Source organism: Hibiscus syriacus, unplaced genomic scaffold (genome assembly GCF_006381635.1).
Source record: "Hibiscus syriacus cultivar Baekdansim isolate YM2019G1 unplaced genomic scaffold, ASM638163v2 tig00117056_pilon, whole genome shotgun sequence".
NCBI lineage: Eukaryota > Viridiplantae > Streptophyta > Magnoliopsida > Malvales > Malvaceae > Hibiscus > Hibiscus syriacus.
Window position 1 is genome coordinate 7,900,310 of NW_024063539.1, and position 27,482 is coordinate 7,927,791.

General features: G+C 32.8%; 2 protein-coding genes across 3 annotated transcripts; one reads left to right on the forward strand and one right to left on the reverse strand.

Moving 5' to 3' along the window:
• The first annotated feature begins 5,614 nt into the window (after positions 1-5,614).
• On the forward strand, positions 5,615-7,094 carry LOC120197812 (lactosylceramide 4-alpha-galactosyltransferase-like). The gene has a single exon (XM_039199211.1). The coding sequence runs from the start codon at positions 5,665-5,667 to the stop codon at positions 6,973-6,975; it is 1,311 nt and encodes a 436-aa protein (XP_039055142.1). The 5' UTR covers positions 5,615-5,664; the 3' UTR covers positions 6,976-7,094.
• A 3,260-nt stretch (positions 7,095-10,354) lies between these two features.
• LOC120197810 (auxin transporter-like protein 2) lies at positions 10,355-13,218 on the reverse strand. 2 transcript variants are annotated; one of them, XM_039199206.1, is made up of 8 exons: positions 13,016-13,218; positions 12,468-12,843; positions 12,281-12,393; positions 11,992-12,175; positions 11,816-11,913; positions 11,241-11,448; positions 10,897-11,154; positions 10,355-10,655 (listed from the first exon to the last, which is right to left on the reverse strand). In XM_039199206.1, the coding sequence occupies exons 2-8, from the start codon at positions 12,822-12,824 to the stop codon at positions 10,443-10,445; spliced, it is 1,431 nt and encodes a 476-aa protein (XP_039055137.1). In that variant the 5' UTR covers positions 12,825-12,843; positions 13,016-13,218; the 3' UTR covers positions 10,355-10,442. The 2 variants fall into 2 exon arrangements, with proteins under 2 accessions (XP_039055137.1, XP_039055138.1); XM_039199207.1 differs by having other exon boundaries at positions 12,468-12,849.
• Positions 13,219-27,482: the final 14,264 nt, after the last annotated feature.

Genomic DNA, 27,482 nt, shown 5'->3' on the forward strand with positions numbered 1-27,482 from the left:
AGTGAAGTGTCGAACAATACCATACTCATGGCAAACGTCAAAGAATGGGTCACTTTTATATTCCCCTCCATTGTCCGTCCTAAGACGTTTGATCTTTCTACCAGTCTGGTTCTCGATCATATTTTTCCATTTCAGGAAAATTTGAAGCACTTCATCTTTAGACTTCATCGGATACACCCAAACTCTTCTGGAAAAGTCATCTACAAAAGTTACAAAATAATGGTTTCCTCCCAAAGACGATGTCTTTGAAGGACCTCATACATCTGAGTGAATATAATCTACAATACCTTTTGTATTATGTATAGTGGTGCCAAACTTCACTCTCTTCTACTTTCCCAGAACACAATACTCGCAAAAGTTCAATTTGCAAGCCTTTGCACCTCTCAACAATCCTTTCTTTGCCAGAATTTGCAAGGATTTCTCTCCAGCATGTCCCAATCACCTCCGAAGCTGCTGCAACTGCTCTAATAATTGTACTACCTTGGTAGTAATACAAATTATTTTTCCTGATGCCCTTCATCATCACAAGTGCACCATATGTGACTTTTAAAACTCCATCTCTCGTAGTGACTACTGAGCCTTTGGATTCTAAGGCTCCCAACGAGATGAGATTTTTCTTCAAATTGGGCATGTATCGGACATCCGTCAGAACTCTGGTTGATCCATCTTGATTCTTCAATCGAATTGAAACTATCCCAACAGTTTTACAGGCATTGTCATTGCCCATATAAACAACTCCTGCATTTAGTTCCACTAAATCGGAGAACCACTCCCGATTATGGGACATATGATAGGTGCAGCCCGATCTAATATCCACTCATCGGAATGGAATGTTGTTGATGAAGCAACCAATGATATGTCAGAGTCATGTGCATCATGCTCTGCAACATATGCATCTGGAGCAGCTTTTCCTTTCTTCTTCAGCTTCGAACAATCTTTCTTCCAATGGTCTTTCTCATGACAAAAGGCACATTCATCTTTTCCCAGTCTGGACTTCGACTTTGATCTCCCTCTCCACTTTGGCTTTTGACTTTTCGAGCGACCTCTTGCCACCATGGCCTCCGCTGCTTCGTACTTGCTCTCCTTCTTGGTTTACTTCCTGAGCTCATAACTATACAAAGCAGCAGTTACATCTTTAAGGGTAACATTATCCTTATCATGAAGTAACGTTGTCTCAAGGTGTTCAAATTCATCTGGAAGAGATGACAACAACAACAAAGCCAAATCTTCATCTTTGAAGGTTTCATCCATGCCCAATAAGTCTTCCACTAGCTCATTGAACGCAGTGATGTGTTCATTCATACTGTTGTCTGATTGATAATCAAATCTGAACAATCTTTTCTTGTGAAGACGATTCTGAGAGCTTTTCTTCAGGAATTTTTCCTCCAAAGCTTTCCACATCTTACTTGAAGAAGTCTCGTTCTTGTAGCCATACTTCTGCTCCCTAGAAAGACAAGATCGAATCGTGCTGCACGCCAAACGATTGATTGTTCCCCATTCTTTCTCCTCCATACATTCGGGCTTTTCTTCCTCATTGGCGATGTCTAGACCTTGTTGGAATAAAGCGTCTAACAGCTCGCCTTGCCACATGCCAAAATGACCGGATCCATCGAACAACTCCACCGAGAAATTTGCATTTGACATCACCCTCCTCACCGGTCCAGATGAAGAGCTTGATGTCTCAACTGATCTATATTTTGGCATTTTAATTCTAACTAACAATATTCAATATCACGAACTGTATCTTTTCAGCAACGGAACCACCAGGATAAACTCAACCGAAGCTCTGATGCCAATTGTTGGGGAAAACGGGTTATTTCCCACACGAACGTATTTTTAAAATTGACCTAAAATGTCAAGATTAAAACCACCAAAGGTTGCACAGCGGATAAACCTGTCAAACTATTGAATATTGAAACACAATGGAAAAGAACCGAATAAAAAAAATAAAGGAGAGAACACACCAAATTTACGAGGTTCTACGAGAATATCGTCTACTCCTCGGGCACCACACCGGATGATAACTTCACTATATCGCCAATATTACAACAAATGGAATTCTTTGGAATTCCCAAAGTGGGAGAATGAAGAATACAAGAGGAAGAGAAAACTTGTTTTTGGGATGATTTCTAATAGAAATACTTAGGCCTATTTATAGTTGAGTTTCAAGAACAATATGTTCAAAGTTTGGCCACCTACCAAAGAATTTTCAATGTTTACAAGTTAGCCACCAAATATGAAATTCACATGTTCAAAGTTTGGCCACCAACCAAGATGAAATTTCCAATAAGTTGCCCACCAACCAAGATGAAATTTCCAACTTGTCAACTTAATTTCTAGACAAATCTAACAGTAATATCGATATGGGAGTCCGAGCAGTTTGATACAAACGATAACTTGTGATGGGAGCTTTTCCGATGTTGAGAAGGACATACTCCATGGCTGTACAGTTTCCGTAAATAGTCCATGCCCCTTCCGTCAGGACATCGCCATAATCTATTTCGTCTTCGAATTTGACTAGGTAGTAGTTATTCTCTAAGTCGACAAGTTGTAACTCCCCTCGGGATGCCATAGTGCGTGAATCCCGTCGAGTAGCGCTTTGTATCCTATTGGACGTCCAAGGAGCCGGACGATTACTGAGTTTCTCATGCTCCAGTCGATTTGTTTGTGGACTCTTTCTGAGAACTTGATCGTTGGTACCTCCCCAGTTTCGTCTACTATGCAGTCTTCATCCGTTACTATCACCTCATCCATGTCGAAACCTGGCTCTCGACTTCCATCTCTGTACGGAATCCTTGCAGCCATGGATGCATAGGATATTTTCCCATGTGTAGCCTTGTTCGATCCTGATCCCTGTATAGAATCTTGATTGGTTTCTTTCTCTTCTTCGGCATCCATATCGGTTGTTTCGGTCTACATGGTTAATGGATGTTTCATGCTTTTATCTTTTTTGATTTTCTTTGCCGCTTGTTGATCTTCTTTCAGTATAGGGGATCCTGGCCGTTCCAGTACAGGTGGATATTCCAGACTGGGAGTATCCTCTGGTGGCCTACCATTGATGCTGCTATAAGATATGATAATAAAGATATTTAGACTGGTTTTTACCTCTGACATGAGCCAAATGTAATAAGCAATCTTATCAAATCGCAAGAAGTAATTTGCATAAGTTTAACACTTGGATGCATGACAGCGACATAAACGTCATTAAAAAAAGAAAAAAAAATAGGCAAGACTTAATTAAATATTAAGTATATATTAGAGTTGCTCCTGTCAGAATTTTATAATATATATTCTACCCATATTAATTGCATCCTAAAGTCAAAGGAAACTCTTGCAAGTAATAAACTATTTATTATATAATACAAAAATAACGGCAACTTAAATGAAGATAATCAAATGATTATCCCGTAAATCTTTTAAATTGAATCAAACAAAACTCTAATATCTTTAATGATTTGTGAAAAGATAATTGCATTTAAATATTTTGAATAGATATAACATGAAAGATAAGTATAATTATGCCACTGGAAATGGATTAATTTTTTAATAACATTTATTTGAAGAGATAAAAAACAAAATATTCGTAATAGATATTGAATCTTTAACATAAGATAGATAGAAGGTGTCAATCAAAATTTTTTAACCAATTACTCTATAAGTTGTTGACTATTTAATGGGTTGAAAACTACATTCAAGGTACTCAATATGTTAAGGTATGTAGTACGCTCCATTCGTCTCATTATTTTTGTCTTAATTTGGCTATGTACATAGTTTTAGGAGATAAAATTGATCACATGTTAAGTTATATAAAATGAGAGAAATAATAAAATTATCATAAAAAATGATCGATAGATTTATCAAATTTATTTTGACAGATATAAAATAATGGGACGAACAAGATTAAAAAATTATAAGTGTTGTTTAATTTTCAAAAAGTATATTTTAAATGGAATAATTTTAAAATAAAAAAAATTTAAAAAAAAGGAGACAGATAGAGTATTTAAGAGCTATGGCTATATGTCTATGTGGGTCAAACTAAAGACTTGTAAAGAAAACAAAGGAACAAGTAACCGAGTAATTTTTCACTGGTTTGGTAACTAGCAAGAAATGTTCAAAATTATGACTTTTATTTCTTTAATGTCTCTCAAATTCTAATATAATAGTATGGTTTTAGTAAATTGAAACCGATGTTATTATCAATTGTTTTTATTAAATTTGAAATCATAACAATATTGTGATAAAACTAAGTGTAAACTACTTAAATGGACCATAAACTTTTATGATAATTATATCTTGGTCACTAAACTTTTTAAAACTTATAAGACATTTGATTAAATTTTAATTCAATTTCTTTATAATCATTGTCGTCAACTATCGTAAAGATATGAAGTGACACATTAAACTCTTTTTCTAAATTGGCAATCGAAACATTTATCGCCATCATTTCTTTCAAATCTCAAGCACAAAAGAAACTCTCTCACACCATCCAAACCCTATTTTCTTATTGTCAATTCATCAGAGTGATACTTCGATTAAATGAAGAGAATATCTTAATGGTGAGAATTTGATGTGAACTCACAAAAAATAGAGTGTGGTGTTCTTTGCACAATTTAGTCATAATCATCCTTTGGATAAAATTGGACGATTATTTAATGACTTAATTAATTCCAACAATAATCCATTTACTATACAATTTCAACTATCATTTATGATGTCAAAAATATCAAAATGTTTGGTCCCAAAATTTCGTTAGAAGTAAACGTAGACATGACATCATTATTGTCCTTTAAAATCTCATCCAAATTTCTTAGGAAGATATCATCAACTAGTTGGTCTACTGAGATGAGATACTAGATCCCTTAAGTAAGGTCAGATGTTCAAATTTTGACGTTTGTGAATCAAGCAAATTGGGTTGAGAGGATCACTCTCGCCTATGCAGTACCCGATCTAAATTAATCGATAAATAGATTGAATACCAGTGATTAATTCAAAAAAAATTCCTAGGAAGATTCAAAATCAAAGACATGCTACTTTTATCTTTCATGAAAACAAAAATATTAGTCATTTAAGGTTAGCCCACGTTTTATCTCCCTAAAACGATGCGCACTGATCCAGGAATCACCATGGCGGCTTACGGCTTTTCAATCACTTACCAATTATGACTAAACAAAAAGATATGCTTCCACTATTCTTCGATCAAATAATAAATCCTGCCGTTAGTCCCTATACTACAAGGAAGTTTTGGATTTAATCCTTTTACTTTTACAAGTTTGAAATTTCAATCATAATATAAATAGTAGTTATAAAACTTATTAAGTCAAGTTTTATTCTTATGAAGATTTAGTTTTTGGTCTCTAATAATCTAGTCATATATTCTTTGTACCATTCAGATCAAGACTAAAATTTAAAAATTATGTAAATTCAAATTAAGTAAATTAAAGTATAATGATTAAAATTTTAATTTATGAATATTAAAGAGACTAATAATAGAATTTGACAATAAAAAGAAATCAACCCACCAACGAGGTTCAAAGAAAGGGGAAAATCGTAGTTTTCCATATTTATGTATTGCTTGATAGAAGTTTCATTGGAATATGTTTTTGACCCTGTTTTATCACATAAAAACCATTTAGTTGCTCTGACCGCCATGAAAGCTTCATCTCTATGGCTCTAATTTCCAGTTGTTTCTCAAAACTCAACCCTTCAAGCCTCAACAGTTCAACCCCATATTTTACCATGTCATTTAAACGATTAGTTTATCATGAAATCTTTGGTTACCGGCTTGTTAGCCGGGCCAAATCGTCTCTAATCTCTATTGTCTTGTTTTCCCTTCTCCTGTTCTTCATGTTTACGTACACTATGGTTTCTAACGTGCCTCTGCAATCGGCTGCTTTCACGGAAAAAGAAGACTCTGATTTGATGCAGACGAGGAAAATGAATCCGGGTGTTCTTCCTATATCGTTGACTATTTCTACACAGAGGAATATGATTGTTGAAGTTGATAGTGATGATCGATTTCACGGAAGAATCCGGAGAAAACTCCCGGAATCCGATATTTTCCGGACAGATGAGTTGACGGAGAAGTTCCACGGTCGAGTCTTGGAGTTCTTTAACAACAAGTGCGAGCTTCAATTCTTCATGACATGGATTTCAACTGCAGAGTCTTTTGGTAGACGGGAAATATTAGCTGTGGATAGTGTTTTTAAAGCACATCCCAATGGCTGCTTGATGATTCTATCAAGAACAATGGACTCTCCCCAGGGTTACACTGTCCTTAAACCGCTAATCGATCTCGGCTTCAAGGTTCAAGCAGTGACACCGGACTTCCAGTTTTTGCTCGAGAACACGCCGGCCGAAACTTGGTTCGATAATATCCGGAGTGGAAAAAAGGACCCCGGCGTGATCCCATTGGCTCAAAATCTATCTAATTTAATGAGACTTGCGGTATTGTACAAGTACGGTGGCATTTACTTGGATACGGATTTCATAGTGGTGAATAGTTTCAAAGGGTTGAAGAACACGATCGGAGCACAAAGTGTTGACTCGACGACAAAGAACTGGACTAGATTGAACAACGCAGTGCTCGTTTTCGATATCGAACACCCCCTCCTATTCAAGTTCATTGAGGAATTTGCTTTAACCTTTGATGGTAACAAATGGGGACATAATGGACCCTATATGGTTTCCAGGGTAGTTCATAGAGTTGAAGGAAGACCTGGTTACAATTTCACCATCTTGCCACCTATGGCCTTTTATCCTGTCGATTGGATTAAAATAGTGAAACTGTTTAAGATGCCGAAAAACCAGGCCGAGTCGAAATCGGATGAGGCTAAGCTGCATCAGCTAAATGGGAAGAGTTATGGAGTTCATCTATGGAACAAGCAAAGTAGCAAGTTAATGGTTGAAGAGGGAAGCGTTATGGAAAGAATAATATCAGAGCATTGTGTTTTGTGTGAACAGGTATACGATTCTTGAAATGCATCAATGTAAAGCTTATTCAAACACATATACTGTAATTGCAATTTACCTGTAAATGGTTGCTTTTTGTTTGCATAAATGGGTGGGGTACAATTAGAACAATCTACCACAAATCATAATCCTAAGTCTTTTGATTCTCAATCTGAATGTAAATCCTGGCAGCTTCCTATATGACTTTTTCATGGTCAATCTATATTTAGTGTTTCTGATTTTGCTATTATTTGATTTTAAGGTTAGTTCCAAGAATTTACTTTGTACCCAACAGAAAATAGCCCAACTCCGATTATTCCTTGCCTGTCCTGGCCCAGTATAGATATTGGGTCAGTTCAAGCTGTCAGACACTTATTTCTACCATGAAATTAAAATCAAATGCCCCAAGGAGTAGGTAACGAGATTACCCATTTCCAAATCGAAACCTTAAAACCTTTCTGTTCTTGTACAGGTAGTCTAAGTCTTTGCAATTATACAAACATGGAAAACTAAAGTTTGATGTTTGAGTTTGAATCTCCTGACAGCAAAAAACAGAGTTCAAAGAACGTGCCCTAGAATCCTTAAGAGACTGATTCAACTCGACTCTAAGGATTAAAGTTGAATAAAATACTTGCCTATTGTGGCTAATTCCCTTTAATCGTAAAATGCCCTAACCTTATCCCGTAACAGAGGCGTATATAAGAAGTATTTGATTCTTGGTTTAGTTTGCAGATTTGTTGCTGCAACAAATGATGGCTGTGAATCTCACACGTTAATCGTTACTTCGTTTCAACGGTACAAATAAAGAACACAACAAATAAGCTTATTATAGTCAACTAGTGCGAACCAAATGACCTTAATGTTTAAAGGGATTATTGTTATCCTTAGAAGTCTCAGATTTGAACACGACAGCTGTAGAGGTGTTTGAGTGTTTATTATCAAATTGCTAAGAATTTGTAAATAGATATTACTTTATAATTACGTGTAGTGATAAAAAAATTATATGGTCAACTAGGGAAAACAAGATATTGTTTTGCTTTGAAGGAATCTTAAGATTTTGGATATTTAAGACCCATATATATATATTATATGGAATTTCAGTGCATTTATACAGATAGGAAGCTAGTAAAGATAGAATCCTAACTCCTGAACCTCTGGTTTTGCAATCAATATGAGCGTTAAGAGAGTGCAATAATTGCATGAAACAGAGAGTTAATGAAGTAAACATGCGGTAGATTTGGTCAGTACCAACAATATCTTATTGGAAACCAGATCTCCCACATGGTTTACAAATTGTATCAGTTTTTCTTTTCCCCTTGCCTAATCAATGAATAAAATGTTCTAATGGCTACCCGAAATCCGGTAAATGCCTAATCAATGCTTGTTTTGATACACTTTTGAGATAATATATACTATGTAGTATGTAGTATAAGGCCATAATCTTTGGTTTCTTTAAAAGCTTAGGTATCTACTCAGTATTCATGACTGAATTGATAATGATGTTTTACGACGTGCATGATATTTGGTTAAAATTCGTAATAATCTTCAACAAATTCCTATCTAATTAGCATCCCCAAGTATATTTGTTTTTAACTAATATAGGGACGAATTATATTTTCACCAGATGCTATAGCCTATTTACAAAATTGTAGTGTTTAATTGGTTAAAAGTGAGATAATTTTTTTTAATCACTATTTTATTTGATATGTTGTACTAAACATCGGAAAAATAATAATTTCAAAAATGACTCAACATAATATTTAAATTACATTTTAGTTAGAAAAATCGATAAAAATCATTTAAAAGTTAGTTTTTAGGTATTTTGTCTTTTTAAAATAATGCTTCTCATTGTTAGAATTTTCAAACAACCCCTTAAATCTCTTAAATCTACGAAAGTCCCAAGCCCCTAAAAATAGTACTAAATTTTTTGATTTAGTTTCGTCGATTTTGAGTGAGTTTAGTAGAAAATCAATCATATAAGAAGAAATATGAGTGAAATGTGAATGCTTAGTGACGAAATCAATACACTCCTAAAGTACATAAATTATTTTCTTCTATCATCCTCGAGCTTCAATCCTTTTCAAATAATACTTAAACCAAACAATCCAATCCAGTCCTATACCTTTAGAAATTAGGTTAGAATCGATAATGATGGATCTAAAAATTTAAAAAAATGAGATTTAATTTCCTTTTCTTTTTAAGAATGAGAATATAAATTTCTTTTTTTTCTCTTTTTCTTAATAAATTAAATTAAATTAAACTAAACTAAACTAAAATTTTAAAACATAAGAATTCAAAACATCTGCCCTGGGCATCGAATTGACTTTAGGGTGCGTTTGGTTCACGAATGTAAGATTACCGGTGGGAATGTAAGATTATCAGTGGGAATGTAAGATTACCAGGGAATAAATTACTGAGAATGTTGTATTTTGTTTGGTTGGTTTAGCATGAATGTAAGATTATCGTGTTTGGTTAAAGGAATAAAAGATTATTGGAATGTATATTTGACTAAATTGTCCTTATTATATATTTGTTTTTTAACAAGTTGGAAAATATTTATATATTTTCTTTAAAAAAATTAAATTCATAAAATTATATATATATATTTTTTTTTACAAATTAAAATATAAAAAGGTTTAATGAAAGGGTAAAATTTATTTTAACCCCTGAACTTCATATAAAATTTTAATTAGACTTTTTTTAAAATCTAAAATAGTTTAAGGATAAATTTGTAATTTAACCTTTGTAGAATTTTTATTATTCAATTACAAAGAAAGATATTTTTGAAGAAAAAAAAATTAAGAGCATTTTATAATCCAACAATACCTAAGGAATGAGATAATGACATTCCAGGTAATATCCAAAAAATCTACTATTGGTAATAAAACATATCGGGAATGAGATTCCCGGCCAACCAAACATGGAATGTATATTCCATTCCCATGAGAATCCACATTCCTTAAACCAATCAGCCCCTTAGGTTGATGGGAATTAATTCTGAAGATTTATTTTGAGAGTTTAATAAAAATGTGTTTTAAAATATTAAATTTTGTCATCTCCTTAATTATTTTCTTTGTTTATATGACTTTGATGTGATTAGGCATTAAACCATTAGAGACAACATAACATGAATTTGGCGTAGGGTAAGTTCACATGAGAAATTGAGGGAGGGAATATTTAGGAGTGAAGAGTGGCACGTGATTAACATACGAGTCAACGTGCAAGCCATGTGAATGTGGGGGCACATCCAATTTAATTTCAAAAGGACAGTCCAAATAAGAACAACATCTGAATTTATATTTGAAATGATTTGATTAAACAATTAAGTAGGTATAATTAAGCACACTCTTTTGATTTTGAAACTAGATGGGGATTAAAAAATATTAGGGGTAAAAAAAGGAGAAAATGCAAAATCTAGCACACATCACATGTAGGGGGAGATTTTGCAATCTCCCAATGTATGATACAAGAAACAGGGGAATCCAAATTACAGCTCAGTGGTGCACTGCACCTGCTGCTGGTGGAGCCTTGCACTGATAGCACTTTGCAAACAACCCGAATGTGTCGATTTGCCTGATGAAATTGGTCATGCTAGCCCATCCACCGAACCCGAATCCAATCACCAGAACCCACACCACGATCACCGCGTTTACCGCGTACATCGCGGTCCAGCTTGGCAAGAAGAATGGTGGCTTCTCTGCTGCACTCTGCATGTTTACAAAGTTAGGCAAACAAGTTAGTCGAAATTCGGCATTTGTTGATGGAAAAATGTGACCAACTGGATGGAAAAGAGTCAAGTCAGCCAGCTAATACAAGATAGGGTAATGTTTTTTTTTCCCAAATCCAAGCCTTAAATGCTTTTGTACATTTGCTGCAGTTTCCCCACATGAACCATTCAAGTGGGACAACAAGATGATGGCCTAAGTGATAAAAAAAATTAATAATTACCTGACGAGCAGAGGCTGTTCTGTAGGTGATCATATGGGCTAAAGCCGGGATGATGTAGACGGTGAAACTAACCAAAAGAGCACCGACGGCGGAGTTTATCGGCCCGAAGAATGGGAAGATTATGGCCAAGAACCAGATTGGAATCACCACAGGCAGCCTAGCCAGTGCCCTCAAACAAATGCTTTTGGTGTCATGCATCCCTATCACTTTCTCCCACACGAAGTACAATGGAGTACAAGCGAATCCGAATGTTATGAACTGCAAATACCAATCATTACACGTTCAAATCCAGTAATTGTGCTGGTTTAAAAGACGTATTAGCACTTCTAACAAGTAAAACGAACCTGGTGAATGAGCATTAGGATAACAGCAGCGTCACGGAAGGCGGTTTTGGGGAGGAGAGAGAAGGCATTGGAATGGTTGAGAAGCTGGTCCCCGAACGCCCAGTAGACGGCAGAAGCGGATGGAATGGTTAATGTAAAAACGTATAATGTGGCCAACAAGTATATGTATTTGAATTTTTGAGGCTTCCACATTGCATGCATGATTTCCCTGGAAAGAAGAGGTGAAAAGCAGATCAATTATATTCAATTACTAGCTTAATATTTACAATTGATGGAGAAATTATGCTAAACAGGTAAAAGACAAAGGATAGTAAACTAGATTAATGTTGAACATACGACTATTTAGCTGTTCAATTTCCCTAGAGAAATGGATAAAATGTTTGTTTCCGAGCAAACAAAAGTAATTTTGCATGATTTTTTTGTCTGGGACTCGAACCCCAAGATGACCGGCAAAAGCTGCAAAGAGAAGCCGCGTAGAAACAAGACAAGGGAAAAAAACAAATTGAAGGAAAAGTGAAATGAACATCTGCTAGTTTTCCAAGTTTCTGAAGGAAAAAGAAACGTAAAAAGCTTACACAGTCACGGCATGTCCGCCAAAGGTGTAGAGAATGTTGGTAGCTCCGGTGAAGTAGAGGACTAGCTTTGTTGGACCACTGTGTGTGACGCCCTCAGCCTGAGCAGCAAAAAGAAATTATGTAAAAGCATTGAAAACGGTTGTTGCATGGCCATTTCTTTACATTTTATTACCTACCTGGCCGTGAATAAGGGCAGCTATGGCCATGTACCAGGCCGTATAGGTAGTCATTCCAAGACCTATAAAAGACCAAATCCGGTAGTTGTGAAAGGAAGGTATGAAAACTGTGGTGGCACAGCAAGCTCCAAAAATATAGGTCCATGTCCTCTTGTCCAGTTTATCATTGATGTAGTAAATATTGCTATCATCATACAAAAAATAATGACATATTTAATGAACCCCAGTTTCAAATTCTTGTTAAGTATGATGTTTAAATAAAAAATAAGGATGGATCCGAAGCTCAAACCTTGCACAAGCAATGAGTTGTATGACAGATCCGAATAAGAGGAAAGTACAATTGAAAGCAAGTCCAGCTGCCTTCCAGTATGGTCCCAGCAACCCATCAAGTACTTCAAACCACTGTAATTAATGAAAACTTCTTAGTATAGTAGAACTAGCGGTGGTGATGTGCGGCGGGCGGTGGAGGAACAAACCTGGATGACATGGTTTTTGAAGCTGACATTCTCTTTCTCCTTCCGGCTTCTAAACTCTACATAGAGCACACTTATGAGATATGCAGTCCAACTTCCCATTAGCCCATAAAATACCTGAAGTAGAATCCCTGATAGCATGCCCAACTGAGAGAAGGAATAGGGCAGTGTCAACAGCACTTGCGCGACTTGATTTGAGGCGCAGCTGAACCAGGCATCCCAGGCGGAGCCGCCGTGCCATAGGATGCTCTTGATGCTGAACATTGATTGTTGTGACTCGTCTTCGTTTTCTTCTTCTCTGGTTTCATGGCCCGTCTCTTTGGACACTATTGCTTCTTCTGCTTGCTTCTGTGACAACATTGTTTTGTTTTGTTTTTTTCTTCTTCTGTGAAACATGTAAAAGACAAATTAAAAATCAAAACGTGAGCAACCCCAGGAAAACGAAAGTCAAATAATTCTCCAGATCCAAACACCCAGAATTTTCTTTTTAGAAAAACTGAAACTTCCATTTCCATAAAAAAACAACAAAAGAAAATAAAACGAAGCTCAACCTTGTTCGGAGACTTGTCTCTTTCGTGCAAAAGATTGGAGAAAATCAAGCAGAGAGAGAGAGCTTAAATGCCTAGAAAATCCTCTTCGTCTGCAGTAAAAGCTTCTTACTTTAATGCAGCCACCACTATTCTTCTGCTGAAATCATAAAATAAAGAACAACTCTGTCGCATCCAACGACGGCGAGACCTTAAAAGCAGGGGAAAAAGGAGGAAAAAAATTAAAAATCTCTCACCTCATATGCCCAACCAGCTACAATGGTCTTTGAAGTAGTTGAATTAAAGACTCTTTTCACTCCTATTTATATACTGTCACAGTAATGATACAGTTTCTTTTTTGAAAAAATTTCACCAGCTCAAACAGTAAGCAGCTAAAGATACTTATTTGTTCTTAATTATTAATTTTTTGGTGAGTGGAGGTTGAAAAGAAAAGTGTGAGAGTGACTAAACCCCGAAATTCCCTGTGTATTTATTTCACTTTTGATTCGATTCTTCTGGGTTTTGGTGGGTGAAAAAGAGAATTATTAAACATCTAAACGACTGAGACGTTGTTCTCATCGCAAATGGAAGAGAGTTTCAACCTAACCAAACACCTTTGCTTCTTTATACAAATACCCCTCTCCCTAACTTTACATCTCCTGTATTATATCAAATCAAATTTATAATTCGAGTTTAAACAATTACATTAATAAATTATATATATTATTAATTATTTAAAAATATTTGAATGGATAAAAAAATTTAATCACTCTAACTATTTAATTTTTTTTTATGATTCTGGGATTCATTTGCCTTTCCCATTAATGGTGACTCAGTTGCCAGCCTCCATGATCAGACCCAAATCTGAGTAAATAATTCTGGGGGATTCTTTTTTCTAATTCAGGGTTCATCGTGTATCCAGAAGGACCAGAACGAGGCTCAACCCAAATGGAAAGGAATCCATTCCTCCTCAAAAACCGTGAATTACACCAATTCAATGAATCAAAATCAAACCTTTAATCCAAATCTAATGTGGGAAATCAAATATTTCTATTTTCTAATGATTCTGACTAATTACGCAATCAGGAAACTATTTAATTCTGGTTGGTCAAGATTGTAATGTTTGGTTTCGGGATTAAAGAATTAGAACTTTTATTAAAATAAATTATTAATTATCTTTTAATAGGGCCGCTGCGGGATAGTCGGAAAGTGAAAAGCGGAGGCGGAGGTGGAGCCGCCACAAAGCGGCACGCTTTTAAAGGAAAACACATGTGCAATGAAATGAAACCCCCCACTTTGTGAACGGCTTATAGTGTAAACACGCCCTTTAATCGAACGGCTTCTTGTGGCCCGCCATTCCTTCGCTTTTTCCAATTTCAACCTTCCAAATTATTTATTCTACATTTTTTATTTACTTCTTATCAAAATAATATATTACAAGTACGAATGTATTTTAACATGGTAAACTATATTATTGATAAATTTCGTTTAAATTTTATATTATTTTTTTATTAAGTTTAAAAAATATAATATTTAGTCACTTTTAAAATATAGTTACTAAGAATTTACTACCGTTAGATTTTTAACTGATGTAATAAATATATAAAATTAAAAATGATAAACTACACAAATGATCACTAATATTTAAGTAAATTTTCGTTTTCCCTACTAAAATTTCAAAAATAACATATTAGACGAGACCATTTGTAGTATATGCCTAAGAATGATCTGAACCGATAATGAATACCATCGGCACAAAAGGAAGCAGTCGAAGCATTGCCATTACTAGGTTCTTTTCCTGCATAGGGAGATTGAAGTACTCAGGTACTTTCCTGCATGGTTACGCAGTACAAGAAAACAGCGGTAACGAAAATTCAAACAGATGTTAGAAAGTTAATTATGAAGATGATCTTCAATTGTGATGTCTCTGCAGGCCATGTGTTAATATAAGAATAAGATTTTCGACATCAAAATGTAGAACTCATTTTTTTGACAGGATCTGGTATTGAATTTCCTTATTCATCCAAAATATTTGCTAGAGCTTTAATCCCAGGAAAAAATAACAAGCAGGATACTGCTTTGTATATTGAGATCCAACTACATCTAAAATCTAAATAACAAATCCTACAGACAACTCCCTTGAGCCAAGCGTGAATAAAAATGAACTGATCACACAGTAAGCAGCCATGCACATGAAGATGCTAAAAGTAATGGTTCCTAAAATTTCTCGCAAGGGCCAAAATCAAGATCTATGCACCACAATATCAAAATCATGAGTCAATGGTTCAACTCATGCTTTACAGCAATAAATATTCTGCTTAACTAATGGGATCCCGTTAAAAGAGCAAGCAAGTTCAAAGAGAATAATAAAATCATCACATAAAGATTGCTAATAGTTTATCCAGGTCTAAGCATTCAAATGAACAAAGTGGTAAGTTTATTCCAACTAGAAATTATAAAGAAAAGAAACCCACCAAAAGATAGGTAGCCAAGTTTAAGAAAATGCCAACACTTAGTGACCAATTTGTCATTTTTAAACTTCAGTGAAAAAAATGAAACTTGCTTAAATATTAATGGCCATTTGTGTAGTTTATTTTTTATTTTATATATCAATTGTAACCTGTTAACAATGTTAAAAGTCTCACAATAGTTAATCCTGAGTAATTCATCTTAATTAAATAAAACAAAAATAATCAAATATTATTTTTTAATTCAATAAAAAATATTTAAATCTTAAAAATAATAATCAATCCTATAATTTACCCTTTTAATAATTAGTATAGGAAAAACATAAATTCCTCGTTACCATAGGAAGCTAGTCTAAAGGCATAAACTATTTAATGCTAGATGTCATATTGATTAATAGTCAAACTAAGTTTTCCATAAGGATATAATATAATATTAATTATATATCAAATCACAACGTTTCCGTTTTTCAGATGAATAAAGAATAATATTTTGGAGTATCAATAGTTAAAAAAAAGTATTATTTTCTTTGAATATATTAAGTTTAGAATCCTTTAAAAAATATTAAATTTGAGAAGTTGTATGTATATGCATTTTAAATAGTTAATAAAGATTATGCATGCACGAATCAACCCTACCTCAGTTGTAAATGAATTGTTATTATTCTTTGAGGTCTCATGTTTAAGCATCAAGAATATCAGAGGTGTGAGCGTTCAATCTCGAATGGTTGAGTTATAATCACTCCAGACTGTTAAAAAATATATTAAAAATTTAAAAATATGAAATTAAATCATCAATAAAAAATATTTAAATTATATAAATATTTTAAAATTTCAATGAATATCACTACATCCCAACATTCTTCCATTCATCTTGGATTCAGACTAAATGTGGAGTACTGCACCTGCTTGGCCGCTGACTGATCAATTCAATCGCGTTCCCGTTCACATCGATGATTGCATCAACGCCGAAACATGAGTGTGCGTGTGAGTTGCACTTCTTCATGCTGCATGCACGGGAATTCCTGTCGGAGAAAGTTGTGTCCATATCTTTGAGGGGATTTTATCCCAAATTCTCATAAAATATCATGAAAATCCCCCTGCAAACCCTAAATATAATAGTAAAAAGAAGAGTTTTACGGTTTCAACCAAGCTTTTACTACTACAACAATTATGTATATACTTTTATAACTTTCACTTGTTTTACGATTCATCGTACATAAATTGCAATCTATTATCTTGTTTTTATTTTAAATATATAATTTAAAGAAATTTAAATTTTTGTAATTTCATTTTTAATGAATTTTGTTATTACCCTTCTAATTCTAAGGTTTCGCCCTAACTAATTTGAATCGACTCGACTCACATACTTGGTTTTATAGATAAATCTCCTAACGGAGAATTTTTACATACATAAAGACTCAAATCAGACATATTTAAATTATATTAAATTATAATATAAAGTTTTTATTGCTCAATAGGCATGCCTATAAGTTTTTATGTACAAAGTTATGGCAAAAGTGGATGAAAATTTTCCGTTAAAAAAGGTTAAAGAAAGAATATGTGAAGTTAAACGTAAAATGCAATACACTTAATGAAGAGCAATAATGATCATGTGACATTAGGCAGTAACAGAGGCTTCATTGATTGGGAGACCGCCAACGCAGGCGGCGCCACCGGTTGTGTCAGAGCATGATTTTACCGATGCCAAGATTACAGCGACAGATAGCTGTTCGGAATTTCACCAATTCGAAGCAACATTGTTTAATCCAATTCTCATTCAGAAACCAAAAGTTGCAAAGTTCGAGCAAAATCATAATAAATTCTGACTTTTATGTATAATATCCCTCGGTTTCATAAACCTTTTATAATTACTTCACGTCCACTTGGTTTTATGCTTCAAAAAAAAAATCTGCCAAGTCTGATTAAATTAGAAATTCTATAATATAATTTGTTAAGGTAAGATTAAAAAATTGACATAAATAAGTTGTAATTGAAAATTTTATTAAAAATATAATTTTTCAGAATAAATTAATATTTTGATTATAACATAAAATATTACAATATTCATAATATTTTCGATTGTAAATTTTAAACCTCACGATATAACTTTTTGGTTACACGAAAATATTATAAATTTATATAATTTTTTATATTAAACATAATAGTATTATAGATCGAAACCGTCTTTTAAGTTAATCTTAAATTAGACTAATGTATAATAAAACTACATGTGGTAAAAAAATGTTTCATGATTCCGAATTTTGATGCTCAAATCTAGCTAAAGCTGTCATTTGATGACTAATTATTTCACTTGTCTGAGAAGCCGAAATTGTAGAAACAAAGATTGTTCATCATTTTATTTAATTGGTGAACATTTTTGGGTCATTGAAATTCTTCTTCTTTACAATGGTTTTTTTTTTCTTTTTCGAAATATCATTTTGTGTACAATCGGTCAAACGTCAATTATTAATATCATATTTTTGAAGTGTTCATATTTATTTGAATTATGAGATTTCATCTCATATAATTCATGAATGAATGCCAAAAATGTATTGTAATCACTTATGTCCTAATGGACTAAATGTTAAAAATGAAGTAGACCACAATTGCCTATTGGATGAGACAATTCATACGTCTACGAGTTGGTAAATTATATGTCATTTGAAATTGACTTAATATATGATTAACAAATAATATTTATCCCATATTAATTAAAAATAATAATTTGATTATATGATTAAAAAAATATGTTTTTGACTATATAATATGTAAGATCTTTGAAGGTAATCATCACTCATAATTTTTACTTTTTTCTCAACCGTAAACATCTTTAGCCGTTTGCCTCTTCTTCTTCTTTGGTTGTAGGCGGCGGTATCAATCTTAGAGTTGGTAACAGTCGTCAATGTTTTTTTTTTTTTTTTCATATATTTTCTTAAGTTACATATTTAGTTTTTCTTTGTTTCTTTAATTTTTAATAATTCTATTTTTGTAACATATTTTTATCTACTTTTACAATACATTTTCTTTATTTTCTGGCACAGTTTCGGTCGTTTGGTCATTGTTTTTGTTTATTATTTTTTATTGTTGAATTTGGCATCGCCACAATTGATCAAGTCGGTGTTTATTTATTATCACGATGATATTCTCTGTTTTGGACCATCATATTGAATTTAGATACGCGATTTGCGTTCGTGGATAATTTTCTCATCGCTCAACTCTGATTTATAATTTCATATCCTTTTGTGGTTCGTTTACTGATGCGGTAATGCATGTTTGTATCTACTTTTGTTCGAACTTTTTGGTTAGGTTCTTTAAACTTTTTATTGTATGGTCTTTGTGTTATCTTAAGTGGCTAGTTTCTTATTCAATGGTTATAAGAAAATGTTCTAATTATATGTTTAATTTACGATTATGCTTGTAAACCATCATTGTAATTTTGAATATTTTTTATTTTTAATAAAAGTAGTTTTTTTGTAAAAAAATATTTTAAAATGTAATTCCAATGATGTTGCTTGGATGATTACGTTCTAAAGGGCATGCATTGAATGCTAAGGGTAGAATGACTAAGTGTTACTTGAATGGTAATTTGAAATGATGATTGAGAATCAAGTTAAGAGTATGTTTTTTTTTTTTTTTTGTATTTGAGCGAACTCTCTATGAATTTGAGTTCGAATGGATTTTAATTATTTGGTATCGATATTGAATAAAGAATATCGATACCAAATAAGTAGGAGATATCAATATTACCCTAATAAATATTAATATCTTAGGCTAAAATCATCAAATTAGTATGAATACTATGTTTGAAGTATTAATATTATGTTTACAGTAACGCTACTGTAAGATCAAATATTGATACTCATTCAATGGAATTGATATTATCAGTATAAAATGTATAAATTATACAATCAGTCCCTGAATATGTGTTGCTTTGTGTTAAGATCCTTTTAAGTTGTGATATAGTATGTGATTGTTAATAGAATTAGTCTTTAGAATAATTTACTAGACAATCTCCAATCTTTTAGATAATTACGTGTTAGTTCTTAAAAGTTTGAAAAGTTTTAAATTAGTCCAAGTATACCACTAGTATTATGGGGATGGATATGCTTTAAAATGAATCACCAAATGTTTGTTTAGCACGGTATGGTCAATGTTTGATGTTTGTATAGTAGCTTTCTGTTATGTGTTTTTTTTTTAAAATCGAATCTATTTTCGTTTAGATCGTGTTAACGTCTTTATCCTACATGATCGAAAGGAGTCTTATATTTCTAAACAATTTTTTAAGTGCCGTTTTCTTAATTAATTATATTTTTACATAAGAAACAATCTTTTAAAAAAAAAAATTTCGAAACTGATATTTAAGATCTTTTATGTGAGAATGGAGCAATGAAGTATCGGCTCCACAGTCTTGGAAACGAATGAGTGTGGGTCGGTACAATCAAAAACAAAAATGATAAGAAAGACATCACATAATTTGCATGAGAGATTAGGGTTTCATTGATAGGAGACCAAGTGTGGACAAAGTCTAGTAAACACGCACTTTGTCCCGTTAGTGCCCCCTTCAACTTTTCTTTTCCACTTTAAAATTTCTTGAACGGGTGTAATATAAGGTTGGATTAACCGGAACGCCATTATGACAATACCAAAAGTCTATCATTTGTGTTGCCAATTAAAGCTACTTGTTCACTGTCAAGCATCTAATGTCTACACTAATTAAAATTTTGGATAAACTATTTTTTACTCACTCGACTTTAATTTTTTGAAATCATCACTAACTTTCGAATTATTTTTATTTGGTCACTCGATCGTTAAATCTTTTAAATTTCTTTCGTAAATTTATGCAAAAAGCCCTTGAAACTTTTCTCTCAAGCCTGGGATTTCATATTCTCTTTGATTCACTCACACCAGATTATATTCTTTCAAATTAGAATGGTAGAGAGGTCAACAAGGAGAAGAAAAAAATATATTTTGATTTTAAGTGGATGGAGGCGATGAAGATTGTAGACTGGAGGAAGTTAAGTGAAAACTTTAATTTTATTTTTTCCCCGATTTTGAGGAAAATCAAACTAAGAAGAAGAAAGAGAATACAAATAGAACTTTTTTGTACCAGTTACATTGAAAACAATGGTCAACGATGGTCGAATGAAGGTGTAGAAGGATTCCAGCGATCAAGAAGAAAATGTTAAAATAGGAAAAATAGAAAAAAAAGTCTTAAAATACAAAATTTTGGTGTTGCGGTCAGACACTTAATATGGTTGAATGACAAAGACAAAAATAATTCGAAAGTTTAGAGATAAAAATTTATAATTTTTAAAGTTGAGTGGCCAAAATAGAAACAAATGTAAAGCTGAGCAACCAAATATATAGTTTACCCTAAAATATGAAAAATTTAAATCATTTATCTAAAAAAAATTAAATTTAAAGATTGTCATATATAAAATTTTAGAATTGAATGATCAAAACAGAAATACAAAATTTAGTGATAAAAAATCATCCTAAAATTTAAGATGTTTTTTAAAATTATTTTTTAAAAAAAAAATTAATGTTCTTAAAAAATAATTTTCAAGATTGTTATATATAAATTTAGAGTTAATATTTGATATATTGATGATATAAAATTTTATGAATAATTAATAGATTTGATGATGTCACTGAATAAAGTAAGTGAATTTGTTTGAATTTTTTTATGATATGTTATAAGTTGGTTTATTAACTCTCCATAAAGTTATAGGCCGTCCATACATTAAATATAATCCATAAATTTATTTTAAGATTATCAATTATTTTATTTATCATAAAAAATATTATTAAATTTAACATCGTAGGATAAAATATACGAAAAATATTAGTATTAAAGTTATCTTAGGTTATATGTCTTTGATATATTATTTCTTTTTGAATAAAATTTGTATTATTTTTTATACAATTTTTATTTTTTATTCTCATTTCTTTTGTTATGTTTAAATGAGGTCAGTGTGAGAGATATCATCTGAAAAACATTTAATAGAACACGTCTTTTGAAAAACACTTTTTAAGTGATATGTCTTTACGAGGAGGGAGTCATTTAACAAAAACACATTGTTTGGATGTCATTTTAAATAAAAGAATTTTGGATATTATTTTCATGATATTACCAAATTTTAACAGGATTTTATTATCAAACTCATTTTTTGCAATTTTAACCGATTTTTTTTTAATTCTTTTTCTTGAATAGTTTGGAGATTATAAGATAGTATTTGTTCAAAAAAAATTTAATCATTGACAATGTACACACCTATAGACTCATCTGCTTGAATCCAAAACTTCATGGGAGAACAATACTTTCTTTAACAAGTGAGACACTCAATGAGTTCACGGATTCTTTAATTCTTTGATTCAATTCATATGATTAAACCAAATTTTGATGGCAACAGGAGTAGGAGAGGGAGATAGGGGTGCATTGCAAATGGCAAGCATGAATCATGGATGGGTTTTGAGTGGTGAAAGCTGTTTGAAAGGAAATTGGTGCGGCTATTCAAACCATGCAACCATTGTGTTCGACGAAACAAAAAATCAGTGAATAGAACCACGCGGTGCCAAGCGTTTCAGTGGGCGCCACTCACACATCCCCCGACTCGACGACAACGCGGGGCGCAAGCCGAACATGGTGGCCACAAATTCTGGTTTCGTCATCAAATGGAACTAATAATTACATTTCTTGGTGAATAGTGTAAATACGTAAACAGAAAACTTTCATGCCCACTCCTGCTGCCCCCTGCAAATCTTTCTGTGCCGATATCATTTTTAATATCGATGCTCATTACTCTTTTCATATGCAATTTGTTAAGGCTTGGCCAAGAAGAAATGGATTGCAAATGTAAATTAAATATTTTCTTTTTGTTTTGCTCGAAGATGATAATGGAAAAGGGCCTTGGATTAGGAGACATGTCAGATGCCTGACTTTTTGGTTACATGGACATGTGGGAGTTGTTGGAAAAACCCGTGGCATAGCAGTGACAATCTGGCTTACGAATCATATATTATATTAATAAACCCTAATAATGCTTTTCTCTACATGTTCATCTAGTGTCTATACCATGTTTTTTTGGAATGAAATTGTGGATGCTTATCAGATTCTCTTGCGAGTCTCGGCCTTCATTTGCACGCCAAAAAAGGAGTTTCAACACCTGCTCCAGGAACTTCCCATGGTTTAATTACTTTATAATTTAACTACTTGCTCTTATATGTAATCTTTAATGAGACATCCGGAGCTACTTAAAGATTCTTGATCTCTGGGAACAAGAGTGCCATAACCTTCGAATTAGCTATAGTACATAGATAAGACCTTTAATAGATTCACATGATCTACCAAAACAAAATTCAAAATCTGACAATTAGATCCATCTAATTAGCTAACCCACAAATAATCATAATAGTCCTATATTTAGCGTTTTCAACTAGAACTACTATATATATATATACCTCAGCCATGATGGAACATAGTATAGACTTTCTCCTTTATCACACTCCTCATTATGCTTTCAACACTTTCACATAATAACATCAAATGTGATTTTCCGTCTAAATTGAAAAAAAAAATCATTAATTACTGACGAGATCGATTTATTCCTATCAATAATTGTCTCTAACAAAAAATGTCATTTTCGAAAATTTAAATTTAAATGTAAATGTTATAAATTATTTATTAGAAATAAAATGATAATTTTAACAAATAAATAAACAAATAAGATTTTAATTCATATATAACTATTAATTATTGTAGTTTCCTCAGTTTTGGACTAAATGATGATTCAAAAGTATTATTAATTATATATCATAATTGTTGTCTTACATGACACGAACAAAAATGTGATAATTATGAAATTTGCATGACTCAAAAGTTATGGAACAAGTGTGTTTCTTCATCTTTTCTTCTCGAACATGTGGGATTAAGGAGAAAAAGAATATAAGTTTGTCTCGTCTTCTTCTTTTTGATTATTGAAAGCAAGAAGATAAAGGGTTTAAGTTTTTATTACTTTAGATAAAATTTAGAGAAGGTTGTTAAGATAAAGATGTTTTAAAAAAAATATGATTATATATATTTTTATATGATCATCTTAAAAGTTTATAAAATTGAATATTTTATAGGATAAAGTTATTAAAAAGAGAAATGTAAAAAGTTTGGGATGTTTCATGCGTTAATGGTAGTTTATATACGTTAATAAGATACATATATATTAAAGTAGTAATCATAGTTATTGATTATGTCTAAAATAAATAAGATACATATATAGAGAAACTGAACATTTGTAAAAAAATAGTCAATAATTTTAGAACAAGTGATTAAAAATTTTCTGTTAACACCTCCATCTCTCATAGGTTTTGAGTTTAATAACTATTAGGGGTGAGATTTCCTTCTCCCTAAGTAAGAATTGTTCAAAACAATTATGAATATTTACTCATAAAACCTAGTCAATTTCCCTAAGTTTTCTCTAACATATATTTTCTCTCAATATTTTTGTGTTGCATTCCTTTTTCACTTTGATTTTTATTTAGTTGGCGATGAGACCAATCTTAATGTTAATTATTAACCGCCAGTGATTATTAGTTCTCTTATTTTTTTATATTATGTCATTTTTTTCCAATTTTAAATAAGAATCTTTGTCTTTGTGGCATGCTTTTTCTACTGTTGTGATACTTTTTCTATGCTCTTGTGACACTTTTTTTTTATGACATTTGATATTTTTTTCGCATACTTTTGTAGTTGTTTTGGTGCTCGTACAAAGACTCTCACGACATTTGGTTTTTATTGGTTTGTTGGTGGTCACGTGTAGTCGTATATTCGATTTGGTAAAAGGTTGTTTGCCGATATAATCAAAATTGCGTAGTGAAGTAACCTGTCGAATAGTTTGATTCGTTCACCACTCCTTTATTACTAAGTACTTTTGATGTTGAACGTCATTTTAAAAGGGAATGTTTCTTTTTTTAGTATCTTTAAGTTTAATATTTTTGATTTTGTACGAGTTTTTTGTATGACTATTATCCCTATATTTTTCTTTATGCTTGAATGTGTGGCAATTCTACTATTTTATTATTTTTATTAATGAAATCTAGTTGGGTCGAAAGAAAAAAGAAAGAATAATTGCTTATGATAAAATTCAAATATAAGGATTCAAAGACGTAGAAATTCAATCTTTACCAAGTTTATCAATACTAAACTGCTCCTTTTTCTAAGATAATGGTTATCATTTTCCAGGCTTAATGGGGGAATGCCCTGATTTCAAATTCACATCGATCTTTTCAATGTTTTCTTCCTGCTACGATGTGTTTGTTCCCTCGTGATGGGTCTTTCGCAAACCAAACCCTTCGAATTTCATTTGAATTCTGTGACAAGGAGAAGCATCTTCCACTTCCATTTCCATTTTCACACCCGAGTGTTAGTGGGCTGTTTGCGAGGTTGTTTTAATTGTTTGTTGTAACAAGTATAAGAACAACAGACAGAAGATATATGTATATGCGGTTCAATATGAATCGGTTGACCTACGAGTTCATGTAAAATGATTTACCTTTTTTTAAAATATGTTTATTCTTAAAATGTTATTAATATCTTTTAAGAATTGTCTTCTTATGCTTGGGTATTAAGATATTTTTAAGACCCTTGGATGGAATCCAAGGGAATTTGCGATTGCCACTACATAGCGTTGATATACTACCTTTTTCTCCATCCTCGTTATAACGTCGAGATTCCTCTACTTGATTTAAAATTTGTCCAGAGGTCTTCAAAATTTCGTGTTTTCTAGATAGGTACGATCATTTGACGTAATCATTGATAAACACACGTGAGATGACTCTAAGGGTGAAGTTGCTTCTTCTCTTGCCAAGATCTTTGAGATATATGCGCTATACTCTCACTGAAAGATTTCACTATTGTCTAGCTAGCAGAATCGCGATGCCTATGTTATGTACAAATAATGTTGAGATGTTTATGTACACTTTCTGTGGTTCTTCGCTGCATGTCGAATTGCCTCAAATAAAGGGATTTTTTTTAACTATTTTTCTGTCATCTTACCGAAAAGAACTGGAATGCCTCCGCTACGACTATAGGAATTTATCCATTTCCTCTACCGAGCGTCTGGGATGTTGTTGCGTTCTCCATTACTTATTCAAGAATGTCGAAATCCTTCGTAGCATACCTAACATTGAGGTAGCTTCTCTCAAAGTCCCTCGTTATCTCATCAATCCTCCGCTATATATATAGGCAGTTGAAGCGACTTCGCTCAAAATCCTAATTGTTATAACATAAAGAAGTCCAAACTGAGGATTACCAACAAGAACCTCTGAATTAGAAAATGAACCATTTACTGCCAAATTATTTCCGATACTACCTCCGAATGTGGAGATAGATAGTTTTTGAGCCTATGTGGCTTAACTCTAACACCAGAAACTCAAGTTCTTCAGCAGCAGCCCTCTTTTCTTCTGCTAATCACCTTTTGTTGTAGCCTTTGTAAGAGCAACGTGAGTCTCCCCTGCAAGTCTCAGTTTAAGCCACTTTATGATATTTCCTCCGTTAAGTGAAAACAACTGTTGTACCTCATTTGAATCTACTTCGAAAGTCACACCTCTCTCATTCCTCCGCTTATCGAGCGTTGAGACCTCTAAAGTTCCTTGAAGCCTCTAGAGCTCCATATCCTCTAGAGTTTCTTGAGGCCTCCAGAGCTTCGTGTCTAAAGGACAACTAGAGACCTTGAAGTGATATTTGGTCCCACGTAATCTATAATGTAATAACTGTCAACCAAATTTATTTAGCCTGTCAACTTACAAAATAATAATCATCTTATGACACCTACACTAAAGCTCAATATATAAACGATCATGCATGACTGGATAAGGGATCCTAGCCTTAGACTATCTCTCTCTCAGGCTCTCACTACTCGACAATTGTTCATCATCGTTTTCAACTTGACTGTTCTATCCTCTCCTCTATGGAACAACAAGTTCGGTTCTCCACCGTAACCATAATTATTAAACCGCCAACTCAACTTTTTTTCCTCGCATCCAATTATTATAACTTTGTTCTCGTTCATCTCAACAAAATCTTTTAAAATTTTATATTTTTTTAGCGAAAGTGAAATTGTATAGATGTGTTTATGTCAAATGATTTACTTTTTTTCTTATAAAAAATCATTTTTAAAAATTAGAAGAAAAATTATTCTTAAAATGTTATTAGTTTCTTTTAAAGAATTGTGTTGAGAGGCTTGGGTCTAAAGATATTTTAAGACCCTTGGGTGGAATCCAATCAAAGGGATTATGAAATGATTATTTTGAATAGGATATGTCCTTTCAAACTATACCCACCATCGAATTTGAGGGCATCTTTTTGACTCAAAAGGAAACCTAATATTTCCCATCCTTTATGAGCCAATGCCAGGATGAAAGGTGTTTCCAGGGCCTAAACACCCGATGCAATTGCAGCAGCCACTTGTTCTTTTCCAAGTTTTTCTAGGCAAATTGAGCTGAAAAAAATATAAAAGTGTCTTTCTCCCCTCCACTTTTACACGTCTGATGTGCCTTCAGCTCATTCCTGCACCTCTCAAAGTAAATGGTTATAGTTATGGTGAATGAATGAAAATAAACACATGTTGTTATGTTCTTTCCACTATTATTTGTCTCCCTTCCCTGGTTAGGAGAGTTATTGTGGCGGACATGAGGGGTAACCCACGCCAAGATTTGGGTATATGTAAAGAGATTCTTGTTCCTTTACAAAGTTATTCTCCAACCACAGTCTAGTTTTGAATTAACAAGTGATGGGCAGACAATGCTCAACCCATCTGTCTTTTAGGTCTTGCGATCACAGATACCCACATGAGTTTTCTTTTGCAGCCTCATTCAAACCAACCTATAAATATGCTTCCATTTGAAATCTTTGAGCTTTCAATTCATTGCTACCTATGCCATGTCATTCAAAATTCTAAAAATCCAACCTTACCATTAAGCCAAAAACTCTCTTCCTTTTATACCTTAATTCTAAATATATTAATTTAAAG

Excerpts from the sequence above, each read along its gene's own strand:
- LOC120197810 (XM_039199206.1), bottom strand. The coding sequence starts at position 12,824 with ATGTTGTCACAGAAGCAAGCAGAAGAAGCAATAGTGTCCAAAGAGACG. Across the intron at positions 12,394-12,467 it reads TCAAAAACCATGTCATCCAG|TGGTTTGAAGTACTTGATGG; the intron begins GTTTGTTCCTCC and ends CATTAATTACAG. Across the intron at positions 10,656-10,896 it reads GAACAGCCTCTGCTCGTCAG|AGTGCAGCAGAGAAGCCACC; the intron begins GTAATTATTAAT and ends GTAAACATGCAG.
- LOC120197812 (XM_039199211.1), top strand. The coding sequence starts at position 5,665 with ATGGCTCTAATTTCCAGTTGTTTCTCAAAACTCAACCCTTCAAGCCTC.